At 45.3% G+C, this 13,986-nt stretch overlaps 1 protein-coding gene across 3 annotated transcripts in view; it reads left to right on the plus strand.

Moving 5' to 3' along the window:
• Positions 1–12,484, plus strand: part of dagla (diacylglycerol lipase, alpha) — a 36,807-nt gene extending 24,323 nt beyond the window's left edge. For all 3 annotated transcript variants that reach the window (XM_053683404.1, XM_053683405.1, XM_053683406.1), the window contains exons 18-21: positions 1–121; positions 471–597; positions 6,527–6,690; positions 9,334–12,484. The exon at positions 1–121 is cut by the window's left edge and continues 85 nt beyond it. In XM_053683404.1, coding sequence (XP_053539379.1) covers positions 1–121; positions 471–597; positions 6,527–6,690; positions 9,334–10,417 — 1,496 coding nt within the window. In that variant the 3' untranslated portion in view covers positions 10,418–12,484. The remainder of the gene's footprint in view (positions 122–470; positions 598–6,526; positions 6,691–9,333) is intronic.
• Positions 12,485–13,986: the final 1,502 nt, after the last annotated feature.

The raw sequence follows: 13,986 nt of genomic DNA on the forward strand, positions 1-13,986 counted from the left end.
CGTCCACCTCCCGGCTGTGTCTCCATCCCAGTGACCTGAGCATCGCCCTGTCCGCGTCCACGCCGCTCTACCTGCCCGGACGCATCATCCACGTCGTGCACAACCACCCACCTGAAACCTGGTGAGACAGGTCAAATGAGAAAGGAAGCCAAGCACACAGTTTATATGTGTATATTATTGTACCTGAAGCGTTTCTTTTCTTTCTGTAGATCTTCAACGATTCAAGAAAATACACGTCTTTCGTTCACGTGCAAATAAAAGAATCATTTTTTTTTGTATTCTCCTTCGTACATATTCCTCACGTGGCTTAGCAAAGGACGTCATCCTGTTAAATAATGAAGTCTTCAGTAATAAATATAAAATGAGGCAAATTATTTATAGACATATAATGAAATGAAACAGGCTCCTGATGGCAGACTCTGACTGTAATGGATGGAGGGAATCAATATTCTCTCTCTCTCTCTCTGTAGCTGTGGTCAGGAGGAGCCCACCTACTCAGCTCTTTGGGGGGACAACAAAGCTTTCGATGAGGTTATCATCTCCCCAGCCATGCTGAACGAACACATGCCGCACGTGGTCTTGGATGGCCTCAATAAGGTGTGTGAGTGTGGGTGTGTGTGTGTGTGCACTTTTTTTGTCTGCCACGCTGCTACTGGTGACTGTTGCAGTTCTCCTTTGGTGTAACTGAATAAACTGAAGCGCTCAAAGACTCTCCCCACACACACGCACACACACACACACGCACACACACACACACACACACACATGCACACACACGCACGCACACACTGACTGTCAGCAGATCTACGGTTCATTTTATTCGGATAAACTCCAGACTGCAGTTATACAAAAATAATGCACAAATAATCTACGGGTTGTATAATCATCATACAGAAACACTCTGTGTGCAATAATGTGGTGTAAATAAGGGTCAGCTCTCTTAATGAGTTTGACTCCAAAACAATGGACTTGATGTTCTGAAAAATGGGAATAGGAGCTTATTGGTGTTGCAGAGCTCTGGTGAGCGCATGTGTGTGTGTGTGTGTGTGTGTGTGTGTGTGTTAAACTTTCTGTGTGTTTCCATCCAAATGTCCTTGGTTGTGTCCCTGACCAAATACTACCATAGTAAATAGTAGTAAGAACTGTAGTTAAAGCGATATGTGTACACACTAACCACACTAAGGAAAGGAGGCGTGGCCTCTCTGTAAGTCAGTCTAAGGAAAGGAGGTGTGGCCTCTCTGTAAATCAGTCTAAGGAAAGGAGGCGTGGCCTCTCTGTGAGTCAGTATAAGGAAAGGAGGCGTGGCCTCTCTGTGAGTCAGTCTAAGGAAAGTAGGCGTGGCCTCTCTGTAAGTCAGTCTAAGGAAAGGAGGCATGGCCTCTCTGTGAGTCAGTGTAAGGAAAGTAGGCGTGGCCTCTCTGTGAGTCAGTGTAAGGAAAGTAGGCGTGGCCTCTCTGTGAGTCAGTCAAAGGAAAGTAGGTAAGTTTAATCTGTTTTCCGACTCCAGCATTCAGTTATCTGACATGAGACAGTGGAACAATGGGACAGTGAGACAGTGGGAGTGGGACACTGAGAGTCGGACCGTGAGACAATGATAGCGGGACAGTGAGACAGTGGGAGTGAGACAGTGAGTGGGACAGTGGGAAGGGGACAGTGAGAGTGGGACAGTGGGAGTGGGACAGTGAGACAGTGGGAGTGAGACGGTGGGAGTGGGACAGTGAGACAGTGGGAGTGAGACAGTGGGAGGGGGACAGTGAGACAGTGGAAGTGAGACAGTGAGACAGTGCGAGTGAGACAGTGAGACAGTGGGAGGGGGACAGTGAGACAGTGGGAGTGAGACGGTGGGAGTGGGATAGTGAGACATTGGGAGTGAGACAGTGATAGTGAGACAGTGGGAGTGGGACAGTGAGAGTGAGACAGTGAGAGTGGGACAGTGAGACAGTGGAAGTGAGACAGTGGGAGTGAGACGGTGGGAGTGGGACAGTGAGACAGTGGGAGTGAGACAGTGAGAGGGGGACAGTAAGACAGTGAGACAGTGGGAGTGAGACAGTGGGAGTGGGATAGTGAGACATTGGGAGTGAGACAGTGATAGTGAGACAGTGGGAGTGGGACAGTGAGAGTGAGACAGTGAGAGTGGGACAGTGAGACAGTGGAAGTGAGACGGTGGGAGTGGGACAGTGAGACAGTGGAAGTGAGACAGTGAGACAGTGGGAGTGAGACAGTGGGAGTGGGACAGTGAGACAGTGGGAGTGAGACAGTGGGAGGGGGACAGTGAGACAGTGGGAGTGAGACAGTGAGACAGTGGGAGTGAGACGGTGGGAGTGGGACAGTGAGACAGTGGAAGTGAGACAGTGGGAGGGGGACAGTGGGAGTGAGACGGTGGGAGTGGGATAGTGAGACATTGGGAGTGAGACAGTGATAGTGAGACAGTGGGAGTGGGACAGTGAGAGTGAGACAGTGAGAGTGGGACAGTGAGACAGTGGAAGTGAGACGGTGGGAGTGAGACGGTGAGCGTGAGACGGTGAGCGTGAGACAGTGGGAGTGAGACAGTGAGACAGTGGAAGTGAGACGGTGAGCGTGAGACGGTGAGCGTGAGACAGTGGGAGTGGGACAGTGAGACAGTGGGAGTGAGACAGTGAGACAGTGGAAGTGAGACGGTGAGCGTGAGACGGTGAGCGTGAGACAGTGGGAGTGGGACAGTGAGACAGTGGGAGTGAGACAGTGAGACAGTGGAAGTGAGACGGTGAGCGTGAGACGGTGAGCGTGAGACAGTGGGAGTGGGACAGTGAGACAGTGGGAGTGAGACAGTGAGACAGTGGAAGTGAGACGGTGAGCGTGAGACGGTGAGCGTGAGACAGTGGGAGTGGGACAGTGAGACAGTGGGAGTGAGACAGTGAGACAGTGGAAGTGAGACGGTGAGCGTGAGACAGTGGGAGTGAGACGGTGAGCGTGAGACAGTGGGAGTGGGACAGTGGGAGTGGGACAGTGAAGACTCGGCATATGTTATTTTCACACACTTAGCACTGCCTGTAGACGTTTTTCCTGTGTGCGGGGTTGTTGGCTGCAGTGTGCTGCTAGTAATGAACTCCTCATGCTCAGTATTACGTTTCGGTTATATTTATTGGGTTACTCGTGTTGTACGAGAATGCTGAAGCACGCAGCATCACATCAAAACAACTGTACAGCGTATACAGCGTATTGCACTGAACTGTTGGCTGCTTGAGTGCTTGAGATGTACCTTTCGCACTGTGATCGCGTATTAACGTGAGCGTCGCGTTGCTTCGGAAGGAGAGCTACAAACTTTTATATGCATTATCTTTTGTTTGACTGCACTTGAGAAGCCCTTGTCTTTCATTTCAGGCTCTGTGCAAATTCAAAAACCAGGCTGAAGGCAAACGCACTTTTGTCTGCTGATTTGTTGCTGATGGAAGGTTTCAGAGCTCTCTCTCTGTCTCTCTCTGTCTCTCTCCCTCTCGGTGGTGTGGACTTCTCCTTGGCTCCTACAGCTTCTTCTTGACCGTCTCTTCCTGAGCTTTTATTGTGGGTCTCCGTGTGTGTGTGTGTGCGCTCGTTCGTCCTTGTGTCTTGTCGACGTCCGATAGTAAGTAACATATACTTTGGTATTTTTTTCCAGGTGCTGGAAAACCCGTTTTACCTTTCAGAGCGGTTTGCCGAGGTGGACGAGGAGACTTGTGCTCCGGTGTCGATTTTTGTCGATCAAACTCCTCCAGATTCCCCCCTCACCCCTCTGCTCTCCCGTGACTCGTTTGCTTTCGATCTCTCCCTTGTCCCTTCGGCCGACTCCCTGCCAGTCGGACAACCCCCCCTGCAGCAGCAGCAGCAAGAAAGTTCGCCGCTGCTCGACACCACCACCATTACTCCATCAGAACCGACGCCAACACCTCCAACATCTCCAACCTCATCGGCCTCTCCTTCAGCTTCAGTAGAGCTAATCAGCGGTCTGAATTAATCTGATATAAGAACGCTGAAGGAGAGGTCTGACCGAAACCTTTGCACCGGCTGATGTTTGGGGTCCGAAGGCTGCTTCTTTTGTTTGACGACATAGTAAACGCTAGACGCCAAACAGTGTTATCTGAACCATTCCATTAACGCTCTGCTCTTCCAGGGAATATTCCAGCTGTTTGGCGTAACAAATACCTTCGATAAATCAGCGTTAAATACCTAGCTGGCGCAAGAACGTTTTCCAAGTCGCCCGTATGTGTGGTATGGTATACCAAGCGCGTACTAATGAGTACGTTAGATCGTCATAGCAACCACGAACGCTCCGTTGCAGCCGCCGAGTGCTTGGCTGGCTAGCATCGATTGTGTGTTCACAGCAGCGTAACCACGGAGAGGCTGGGCTCTTCCTCGCTTCACTATGAATGGAACCTGCGTTAGCCCCCGAGCACCAACGGATCCGATTGCCTCTGATATGCTACTTGACAGATCGAGTCCATTAGCCACAAGATCTCAACCCAGTGAAATCTAGTTTGCTCGTTCGAGATCGCTTCCCAAGACGTTTAACCTTTTCTGTTATGCCTTGTAGCGGCACATTTATCAGATCAGTGAACAGACCAGGTATATAGCGTTGTGCGTTGCAGCTGATCCTCGGCGATCCGTTTGTTTCTTTCACTCCAGGTTCTAACCCTCTTTTTTACTCTCACGTCTCAAGTTTTTCAAGTGTTTACACTGGCTGTAGTGTGTGCGTATGCTACTGATTAAACACCTGCAGTGAAAAGCTGAGTCATATATTACACAGTACGTCACGTTAGTATTCCACCATAAACACACACACACACACACCAATCTGAAAAGGTATTTTGTTTTCATAAAACTGGCCCTGAGTGTTCATGTCCAGTATACAATGTTGTATTTATACAATCAAGACATTCTTTCCAGGTAACATCTCCGATACAGACCGGTCTGCGCTCCCAGCAGAGCGTCCGTCAGGATGAATAGTGTTGAAATGAGATATTTTGCCTCCTCATAACTCACGTTATCACTCCGTGTCACCGTTTCTTCTTCTCTATGGTTTATCAGTATAGGCCTTAAACTATTTTATGGTTGTTGCCATGGTTACATAGCGTCGGTTACATTGTGCAGCCAATCGGCGCTTATTTATCTTGTCCGTGGTTACACACCAGTGTTTTTTTTTTTAAATAAAGAATAATCTTTATTGGCTTGATTCAATAGATCTAGAACTGTATTTCAATATAAACGTGCTCAGCTTGCTTAGTTGTATACATATATATGTATATATATATATATATATATATATATATATATATATATATATATATATATATATATATATATATATATACATATATATACATATATATATATATGTGTGTGTGTGTGGTGATCATATATAACATTCAGCTAATGCTAAATACACCTGTTTACTCAACCTGTAACACAAGCATGGAGTGTTATTTAGTGTCATTTTATTTTACTCGTGTTAGTGGTGTTTTATTTTTGCATTGTATAAACTTATTATATGTCCATGTTATATTTCTTTCGTTTTTTTCCCCCATTTTGTTAACCTTCTTACCACATTTCATTTATATATGTATTCATCCGTTGTTTGTTCAACATGTTTTAATCTCACTAATAAACGAACCAACGGCATTTCATGCTCCGCATGAATGTGTCATGTGTGACCGCAGTGGATGTGTTTTCATTCAGTACGGGACTTCCGTAATAACGTTTTCCTCAGTAACGCCTCACGGTACGTTATGTTATGTTATTAGGCGTTTCTATGATCGCAGTGCGTTCAGTACGTTGTTAACGGCGTGTATAAGACGGGTTTATATGAACGGACCAAGGTGATGATAAGAGCAGACTGGGAATGTATAAAACGCTATTAAACCGCGACGGCGTACAAATGAGCTTCGAAATGAATCTAACCGGAGTCTCATGTCTCGCCGATTTACAGTGCTGCACAAACGGTCCTAGTTGTAATTATCACACGAGCAAATTAATTGAGCAAGATGGCTTCCACACTCATTATTCAGCAGCACACAGAATAGCATTTGATCCAGAGCGTCCTCTTATTAACACTTTGCTTAACGACGCCGATGAGACACCAAACAGAGGTTAAAATAAATCGTAGCGCGTTGTCTATTTTCCCACACTTTTTTTATTTTGGTATTGCGAAATCATCGAATGAATAAAATAACCCAGAATGTGTGCGACGCGCTCTCCTGGAAATAAAGACGTGGACATGATTCGAAGGATAAGCAGACCGAGCGGTCAGCTGTTTCACATACGGAGAAATGTTGGGTCGTACTTATATCCAGATTTAATCCTGCTCCGCTCAGACGCAGTCTCTCTGATTAAGATGGCATGTCTTAAAAACGTTTCATGGACTTCATATACAAAGTGCGTATACAAACTATTCACCTATCAGCGATGTTTCCTGATGACCATATTCGTATATGCGCTCGTCTTTCCAACAGCTAACTTTCGGCTTGTTCCTTATACAGCTCTCCTTTCCCTTCCACCTTCTCCATCTTACTTTCAGGTTTTGGAAAACTACAATAAGGGCAAGACGGCTCTTCTGTCTGCTGCTAAAATCATGGTTAGCCCGACGGAAGTGGACCTGAACGCTGAGACCTACTTCCACGGAGTCTCCAACTCCCACGAGCCCACGCCACAAACCCAACACCGCAGAAACAGCAGCGTCCGGTGAGCTCTGCTAGTGCACCTACAGGCGTGTACACTCGAACGTATACCTCAATCAAACCGAATCAGTTTCGTTATCATCATAATCAGACTGTGAACAATTAAAGTGTCATATAATTAACTCGGGATAAATAAATCCTGGAGTTCATTAAAGAACTAACAGCGTTATGAAGACCAAGGGGCTATCAAAAGAAGTCCGGGACAAAGTTCTGGAAAACGATCAATTATGGTTTGGTTATAAAATAATATAGGGGAAAAAATACAGCTCGGCTTAGAGGAGCCCATCAATCAAAAGACAATGACTGGGTAAAGAGGGGATTAGTCAGAGAACCAGATGGTGCCACCACCACCATGCTTCACTGTATGGATGGCATTCTTGGGATGATATCCAGGTGTCCTGTGAGTCCTGTGAGGGAGTTTATTTTTCCTTGCCACTGTTCTGGGATCTAAATTCATATACAGATTGGTTTAGAAGCTGGTTAATGACGACGTCCTTTGTTAAAAGCGCTAAAGACAATTGTATAGAATTACCCTATTACCCTATCAATACCCTTCATCAGTGTCAGGTTCTGTCCAGGGCAACGCTGTAAACGTGATATTTTTGCTTGGTGTTTGGTTTCCGCAGTAACGCCGAGTATTTAAACACCCCAGCATGGTACACTCACACCGTCTCAGTGTCACCGCTCTGAGGATTATCCATCACCCTACTAATTATCTGCTGTGGGGTTTTTTTTACACCCTGACAATACTGAACTGCAGTAAGCAGTTACCTACCTACATCCAACTCCAGAATTATTGGTACCCTTGGTCAAGATCAGTAAAAACAGATTATGGAAAGAAAAAAAGTCTTGGAGGGTAATTTGTTGAAACAAAACCACATGGCACAATTGCTGGCACTTGCAAAAATGTGTACGGACAAAATGTAACTGGAGCATCTTCCCATTCATATTTTACTTGTCTATGAGTTTTATGAACTCTCAAACAGTCATCCATGACTTCTTGTTTCACTGGGAAATAAATACGAGCTGACCCAGAGGTCAAATTCTCGTTCAATAACACGTGGAGTGAAATGAAGTAAAAGTCTGTTGACCTTCATAAATCAGACAATGGCTATATATATAAAAAAAAACTTAAAAAAAAAATATCCGTATTCACTTTAAAGGCACAGTGAACAGGATGGTTATAGAGGCAAGTGTTTCTCCAAGGATCAGAGTTGGAGATTGGCTGAAACTGGTGGGTCACCATGTCTCAACATCTACAATCAATCCTCAATCTCCATGCCAACAAACTATTCACAAGTCATGCCAAAAGGAAGCCTTGTCTTACATCTAATCACAATTGTAAGCACCTGGGCTTTTCTAGATGCTACTAGGACTTTGACTGGAATCTGGGTTCTGTGATCAGATGAGATAAAATAATGGGTTTTTTGGGCAAATATTCAGGGTGAATTTGGCATAAATAAGACGGTTATACCGAGGGAAAAAAACAACCCCCAAAAAAATCCTCACTGTTAAGGATGGTGGAGGTTATGTGGTGCTGTGACTTTGTGTTTTTCCTACAAAGGCCCGGGGAACCTTGTTAGGATTTACGACCCGAGAGCATTTCTGTATTAAAGAGTCCATTCCTATTATGTTGGGAGGGAGGTTGCTCAAAGTAGTAAGTGCAGTGGTGCCAATGTTGATGATGATGATGATGAGTCTTTATTGGTCACATGTAAATTACAGCACAGTGAAATTCTTTTTTCTTCACGTCAGGAAGTTGGGGTCAGAGCGCAGGGTCAGCCATGATACGGCACCCCTGAAGCAGAGAGGGTTAAGGGCCTTGCCCAAGGACCCAACAGCAGCAGCTTGGCAGTGCTGGGGCTTGAACCCCCTTAACCGTCAAGCCACCACCGCAAAACACATGTGGCTTGTTAAAAAAAAACCAATACATTACTTGATAAGAAGATTGTTTAAATTTACACCAAGGGTGCCAATAAATATGGAGCTGACTGTATATGCCTGTATATTGAACTGGCTGGAATAAAACCCATTTCTGATGTTGGTTATGTAGTATACGATGTAGCGTAACGTAGTACGAAGTATACATGATTTATTGAGATTTCACTGGTGCACAAAGCTAGAGGAGTTTATAATGTTCTATTTATTTGGATTTAGGGAAATTAGGCCTAATGTGAACACATGATCTGTCTCATCTTAACCATGGGCCCTGTCCTCTCTCACTCATGCACACTACAGAGGAACCACGTATGGTACTATCCAGTTTCCCCCTCGGCCCCTGATATATACTGATATAGAAGCACAGCGTAGATTAAGTCCTTTCGCATTAACTTTAACCCGCATTTCCCTTTTCCTCCCTCTACCTTCTTGGCCGTGTGTTTTTCCATGCGTCTTAATTTCTTTCCATCTTCTTCACCAATGTCTTTTAATTCAACCTTTTTTTTTTTTTTGCTTTCTTTATCCCTCGTATTCCTTCCCCATCTCATCCCAATCACCTTTACATTATACCATTGTCCTTTTCCGTTATACTTTGATACTCTGTTGATTTTCAAACTTTTCTATATTTTTCTATATGTTTCTATATAACTATGACTTCCCCCCCACCCCCCCCACCCCCACCTTTTGTCCCCTTCATCCTCTTCCGTAGCTCCTGCGCTCGCTCCGAGATCTCTCTGGATGGTTTTTCGGAGTGCCCTCCTCCAGCTGTGCCTGTGGTGCTGATGGGTGCGCGTGAGCGTTTGGCCCTGGAGCTGCGGGAGCGAAAGGCGCCGCTGGCTGTGATGGAAAGCCTTTCGGATGTCGACTCTGTCTACAGCATGGACTCTCGGCGCTCCTCGGCTGCTTTCAGAGGCTCGCCGTGTCTTGGGACGCTCCCTTTCCCCCTTGACGCCCCGATTCCTGAGGAGAATCCATCCCTGAGTTCACGTACCGAGCTGATTCAGGCCTCACCTGAGCGAGAACTTATGGGCCAAACCGGGCCCTGCTGCCCCACACCACCAGAACACGCTTTACCTCCCAATCAAAGCCACAGCCTCTCTCCGGAACTTGTGGTACCTTCTAATCAAGGCCGTTCCCTCTCTCAAACCAACCGTGGTGGCCATTTTCCTCGGTTTACGCCAAAACATATCGGTGAGGGTCAGCCAGGCCAGCAAAAGGCACTCTTGCGCACTAAATCAGAGACTTTTGAAGTGTTTCAGAGGTCTAACAGCAAGGACTTAAGTCCTGTGGCCCCCTGGACTGGCATTATACGGGAGGAATGCAGTGAGAATCCAAAAAATGAAGGTGTGAAGAAAGAGGAGAAGGGTACAAAAGCGGTCAGAGTGGCACCACTGTCCAATGGGAACACCAGTCAGGCAGTGCTGGAATTTGCTCAGTATCTAGATTCCCTCTTCAAGCTAGACGGAAGCGACTCTCTGCCTCCGGACAATTCTGACGCTGAATCCGAATCGGGACGGGGCTCTTCGGTTCAGACGGAAGAACAGCGCATGGAGGACTTGGACAGCGAGCAGCAGCTACTGGCCAGAGCCACGCTCGAGCCCAATCTCGTCCCCAAGCCTCCTCGAACCTTCGCCGGGTCCGCTGAACCCTCATCCGGCATCTCTCTCTCTCCATCGTTCCCTTTATCCTCGTCCGGAGAGATGAACGACCTCTCACCCGGCAATCACGCCGTGCTACGGACTTCCTCTGCTTCTCCTTACGCCGAAGAAAACACGTTATCATCCATAGTGTAGTGAGACGTGGACTTCAGGAAATAAGCTTGTTTTTTTTTTTGTTTTTTTTTGGTGTCTGTATATTTCACGTCCCGGTTTTTCCCTCTTTAGCTCCTTCCCAACCTGTAAGTGGTGGCATGGGGGAATTTTATCTTCGCTTTAAAAAGATGCATGCGTAGCAACCTGTTCAAGACGCCCAGGCCGAGAGCGTGGACTCGCCGGAAGCGTTTCTGAAAACCTCATTTTGTACCATCCTTGGACGTTTATACACTGAACGTGGCCAACGCTCGCTGGTACGACAGCGGATTTACCGAGATCAAGGAGACGACGTCGTGTTGTAACGGAAGAAGCTTCACACAAAAATAACCCTCATCGAGTCCGACCTTATGTTTACATTTACGTTAACGATGCGTGTATAAAGATTTGCTGGTTCGGACAGCGGAAAGGCGATGGGCGGATCCAGACTTCCGTAGAGGTTTGCCGATTGAGTGACATTTCCTCAGGTCTTTTAAGAACGGAGATGTAACACTTTTCAGAATTGAAGGCTGCGTGGCGTGTTTTATTGAGCATGTGCGACACTCAAGATCATGCCCTTTGGAGTGTAGGGGCCTTTTTTTATTATTATTATTTACAATTACGTTTTTGGTGTGCATGAGAAAATAACGAATGCTTATTTATAACTTTTTGACTTTTTGTTGTTGTTGTCAATATTACCCTGCCAAATATGTGCAAGAAATGACCTTGGAACAAAAAAATATATATATACATGGATTTATTGGTATTTTTTTCCCCCACATATATTTTGCCATTTAAATCCACTGACATGGGGCATGTACACCAATCACAACGTTACAGATTTTTTTTTCTATTTCAGGAGTCACAATTCAAGAACACGTAGCAGTAACTGGTCTTTTTAGGGACGCTCTCTCTCTCACACACATATCTGCATTTTTATCATTTCTACTACTGTTGCTATGACTATATTACATTTCTCGGTGGTTTAACTTTATGATGAATATTTTAGTAACTGTTACAGTGTGACTTGCCTTTTTCTATTTTTTCTGAATTAAGTGTTTTTCAGTTGTTGTTTTTTTTTCTTTCTTTCTTAAAATAGCAAGAGTTCATCTCGTGTCTGTAGGAAAAGTACAGCAGTGGGACACACACCGGGTGCTGAAATACTCACACGTGTTAGTCCTAGGTCGTTGACGGAGTGCACTGAAATGACTGTTCCTGCAGTGCTAAACATTCTGGAAAGAAGTAAAGTTAAATATGATCAGAAAACAGAATTATGGGATTGCCTGGTTTGAGGATGACGCCTGATTCAACCTTATCTCCAGAGCACAGACATGCTGCCTGAAAATCCTGCCTACCTGTGCATGCTTTCTGCAATGACCCTGATAACCATAATTGTGCACTTTGAACATCAGTAGTCATTGTATAACCATCTGGCAGCATATGCCTAGCAATTACAACCTGTACCTTAAAGGTCAGGACAGTTTCCCCTTCCCTCAGTGATACAGATTTCACAGTGATGATACTGAACAAATTCTCACCTCTGCCCAGTTCGTCCGTGCCCTCAGGGTCCACTGCTGTACCCCCCCTCCCCCGCCCCCCACAAGTGATTGTGAATAGCTGTCTTTTTTCCCCCACGTGATTATTTTATGCCAGTAAGTAAATCCCATCTCGTTTTTTCCAGTCTAAACTAAATAAACAATTAAAGTAAATACTTGACTTGGGGAGATCATAAAGAAAAATGGCTGTGTCTTGTACCATAGTGATGACTTTATCTGAAATCTATAGCTATATGGAGTGTATATATATATATTATAAATAGCGGTTTGGGGGAGGGGGTGGATTTTATCTGTGCGTATATGCTGATTTATTAAAAGAATCAGTAATAGTAGCCACTGATCTTCATGAAGATACGCATTTCTTTTTATTGTTGCCAGATAACTCTTGCCAGTCCTTACTTTTCATCATGAATGAGAATGTATTAAAAACCTGCCTGCACACACACACACACACACACACACACACACACACAAAGTACCTTGCCTGTAAAAGAATAAAACGATACAGATTTCAGACATTTTTTTGCTGTCTTGCTCTCTTATTAATTTGTTCATTCATTCTTTGTTTTTTTTTTTACTCGCCATCTTCCCATAGTGCACCTGGTGCCATTTCTTCCCCAGCTAAGCAACACACACACACACCCGTCCTCCACATGATGTAAAAGAAAACGTGATTCATCAGACCAGACCACCTTCTTCCATTACTCCATGGTCCAGATCTGATGCTCACGTGCCCATTGTAGGAGATTTCGGTGGTGTACAGGGGTCAGCATGGACACTCTGACCTCTCTGCTCCAGCAAGCTGTGATGCTCTGTGTTGTCTGTCTCCTTTCTATCAGAGCCAGCATTAACTTTTTCAGCAATTTGTGCTACAGAAGCTCTTCTGTGGGACTGGACCAGATGGGCTAGCCTTCGCTTAACACGTGGATCAGTGAGCCTTGGGAGTCCATGACCCTGTCGCTGGTTCACTAATTGACCTTCATTGTTCCACTGTTGGTAGGTAACCACTGCATACTGGGAACACCCCACAACACCTGCTGTTCTGGAGAACCTCTGACCCAGCTGTCTAACCATCACAAGTTGGCCCTTGTCAAAGTCGCTAAGATCCTTACACTTGCCCATTTTTCCTGCTTCCAACACGTCAACTTTGAGAACTGACTGTTCATCTGCTGCCTAATAAATATATCCCACCCCTGACAGGTACCACTGTAATGAGATAATCAGCATTATTCATGTCACCTGTCAGTGGTTTTAATGTTACGTCTTATCGGTGTATATACACACAGTATATAGTTCAGGTGTTTCAGCCACACCCACTCCTCACAGGTGCATACAATCAAGCACACAGCCACACAATCTCCACAGACAAACCGTGGCAGTAGAGTGGGCCGTGCTGAAGAGCTCAAGTCATTTCACAAACTGACCTGTGGCAAAGATGACACCTTATAGTCACCGGACTTTAGACGTGGCACTGCCACGGTCAACTGTAAGCGCTAGTATCGTGAAACGGAAGCGTCTAGGAGAAAGCCACAATATTTAAACTGCCTCTGGAAGCAACATCAGCATGACGCTTGTACTGGACGTCAATGAAATGGGTTTCCGTGGGCAAGCAGCGTTATGGAATCATCATCTTCAGCAAAAATAAAAACTTCCGAATCTCAAGGCTTTTGATGCCAAAAAAAAGAAATGACACTTTATTACCATAAGAACAAGAGCCGTGTCACCCCACCCATGAAGCTTGGCAATAATAGTGGATACACTGTAAGGAAAAACGAATTCCAAGCAATCAAAAAGATACAAACTGCGAGCGAGAAATGTGTGCTTGTTGGTTTCCAACAAGCTGGAGCTACGCCAATTTGTCCTGGATTCATCTTCATGAATATTCACTTATTGTTTTCTGATTAATTAAATATTCTGTGTACTATTACAACACAATCATGTTTAAATGCTGATTTAATCTTAAGTCAGTCTCTCTTCCTGACTGAAACACATTTCAAAGCCGTTATCAGGGCTCTGATG

This window comes from Ictalurus punctatus, chromosome 10 (genome assembly GCF_001660625.3).
Source record: "Ictalurus punctatus breed USDA103 chromosome 10, Coco_2.0, whole genome shotgun sequence".
In the NCBI taxonomy this organism is placed as follows: Eukaryota; Metazoa; Chordata; class Actinopteri; order Siluriformes; family Ictaluridae; genus Ictalurus; species Ictalurus punctatus.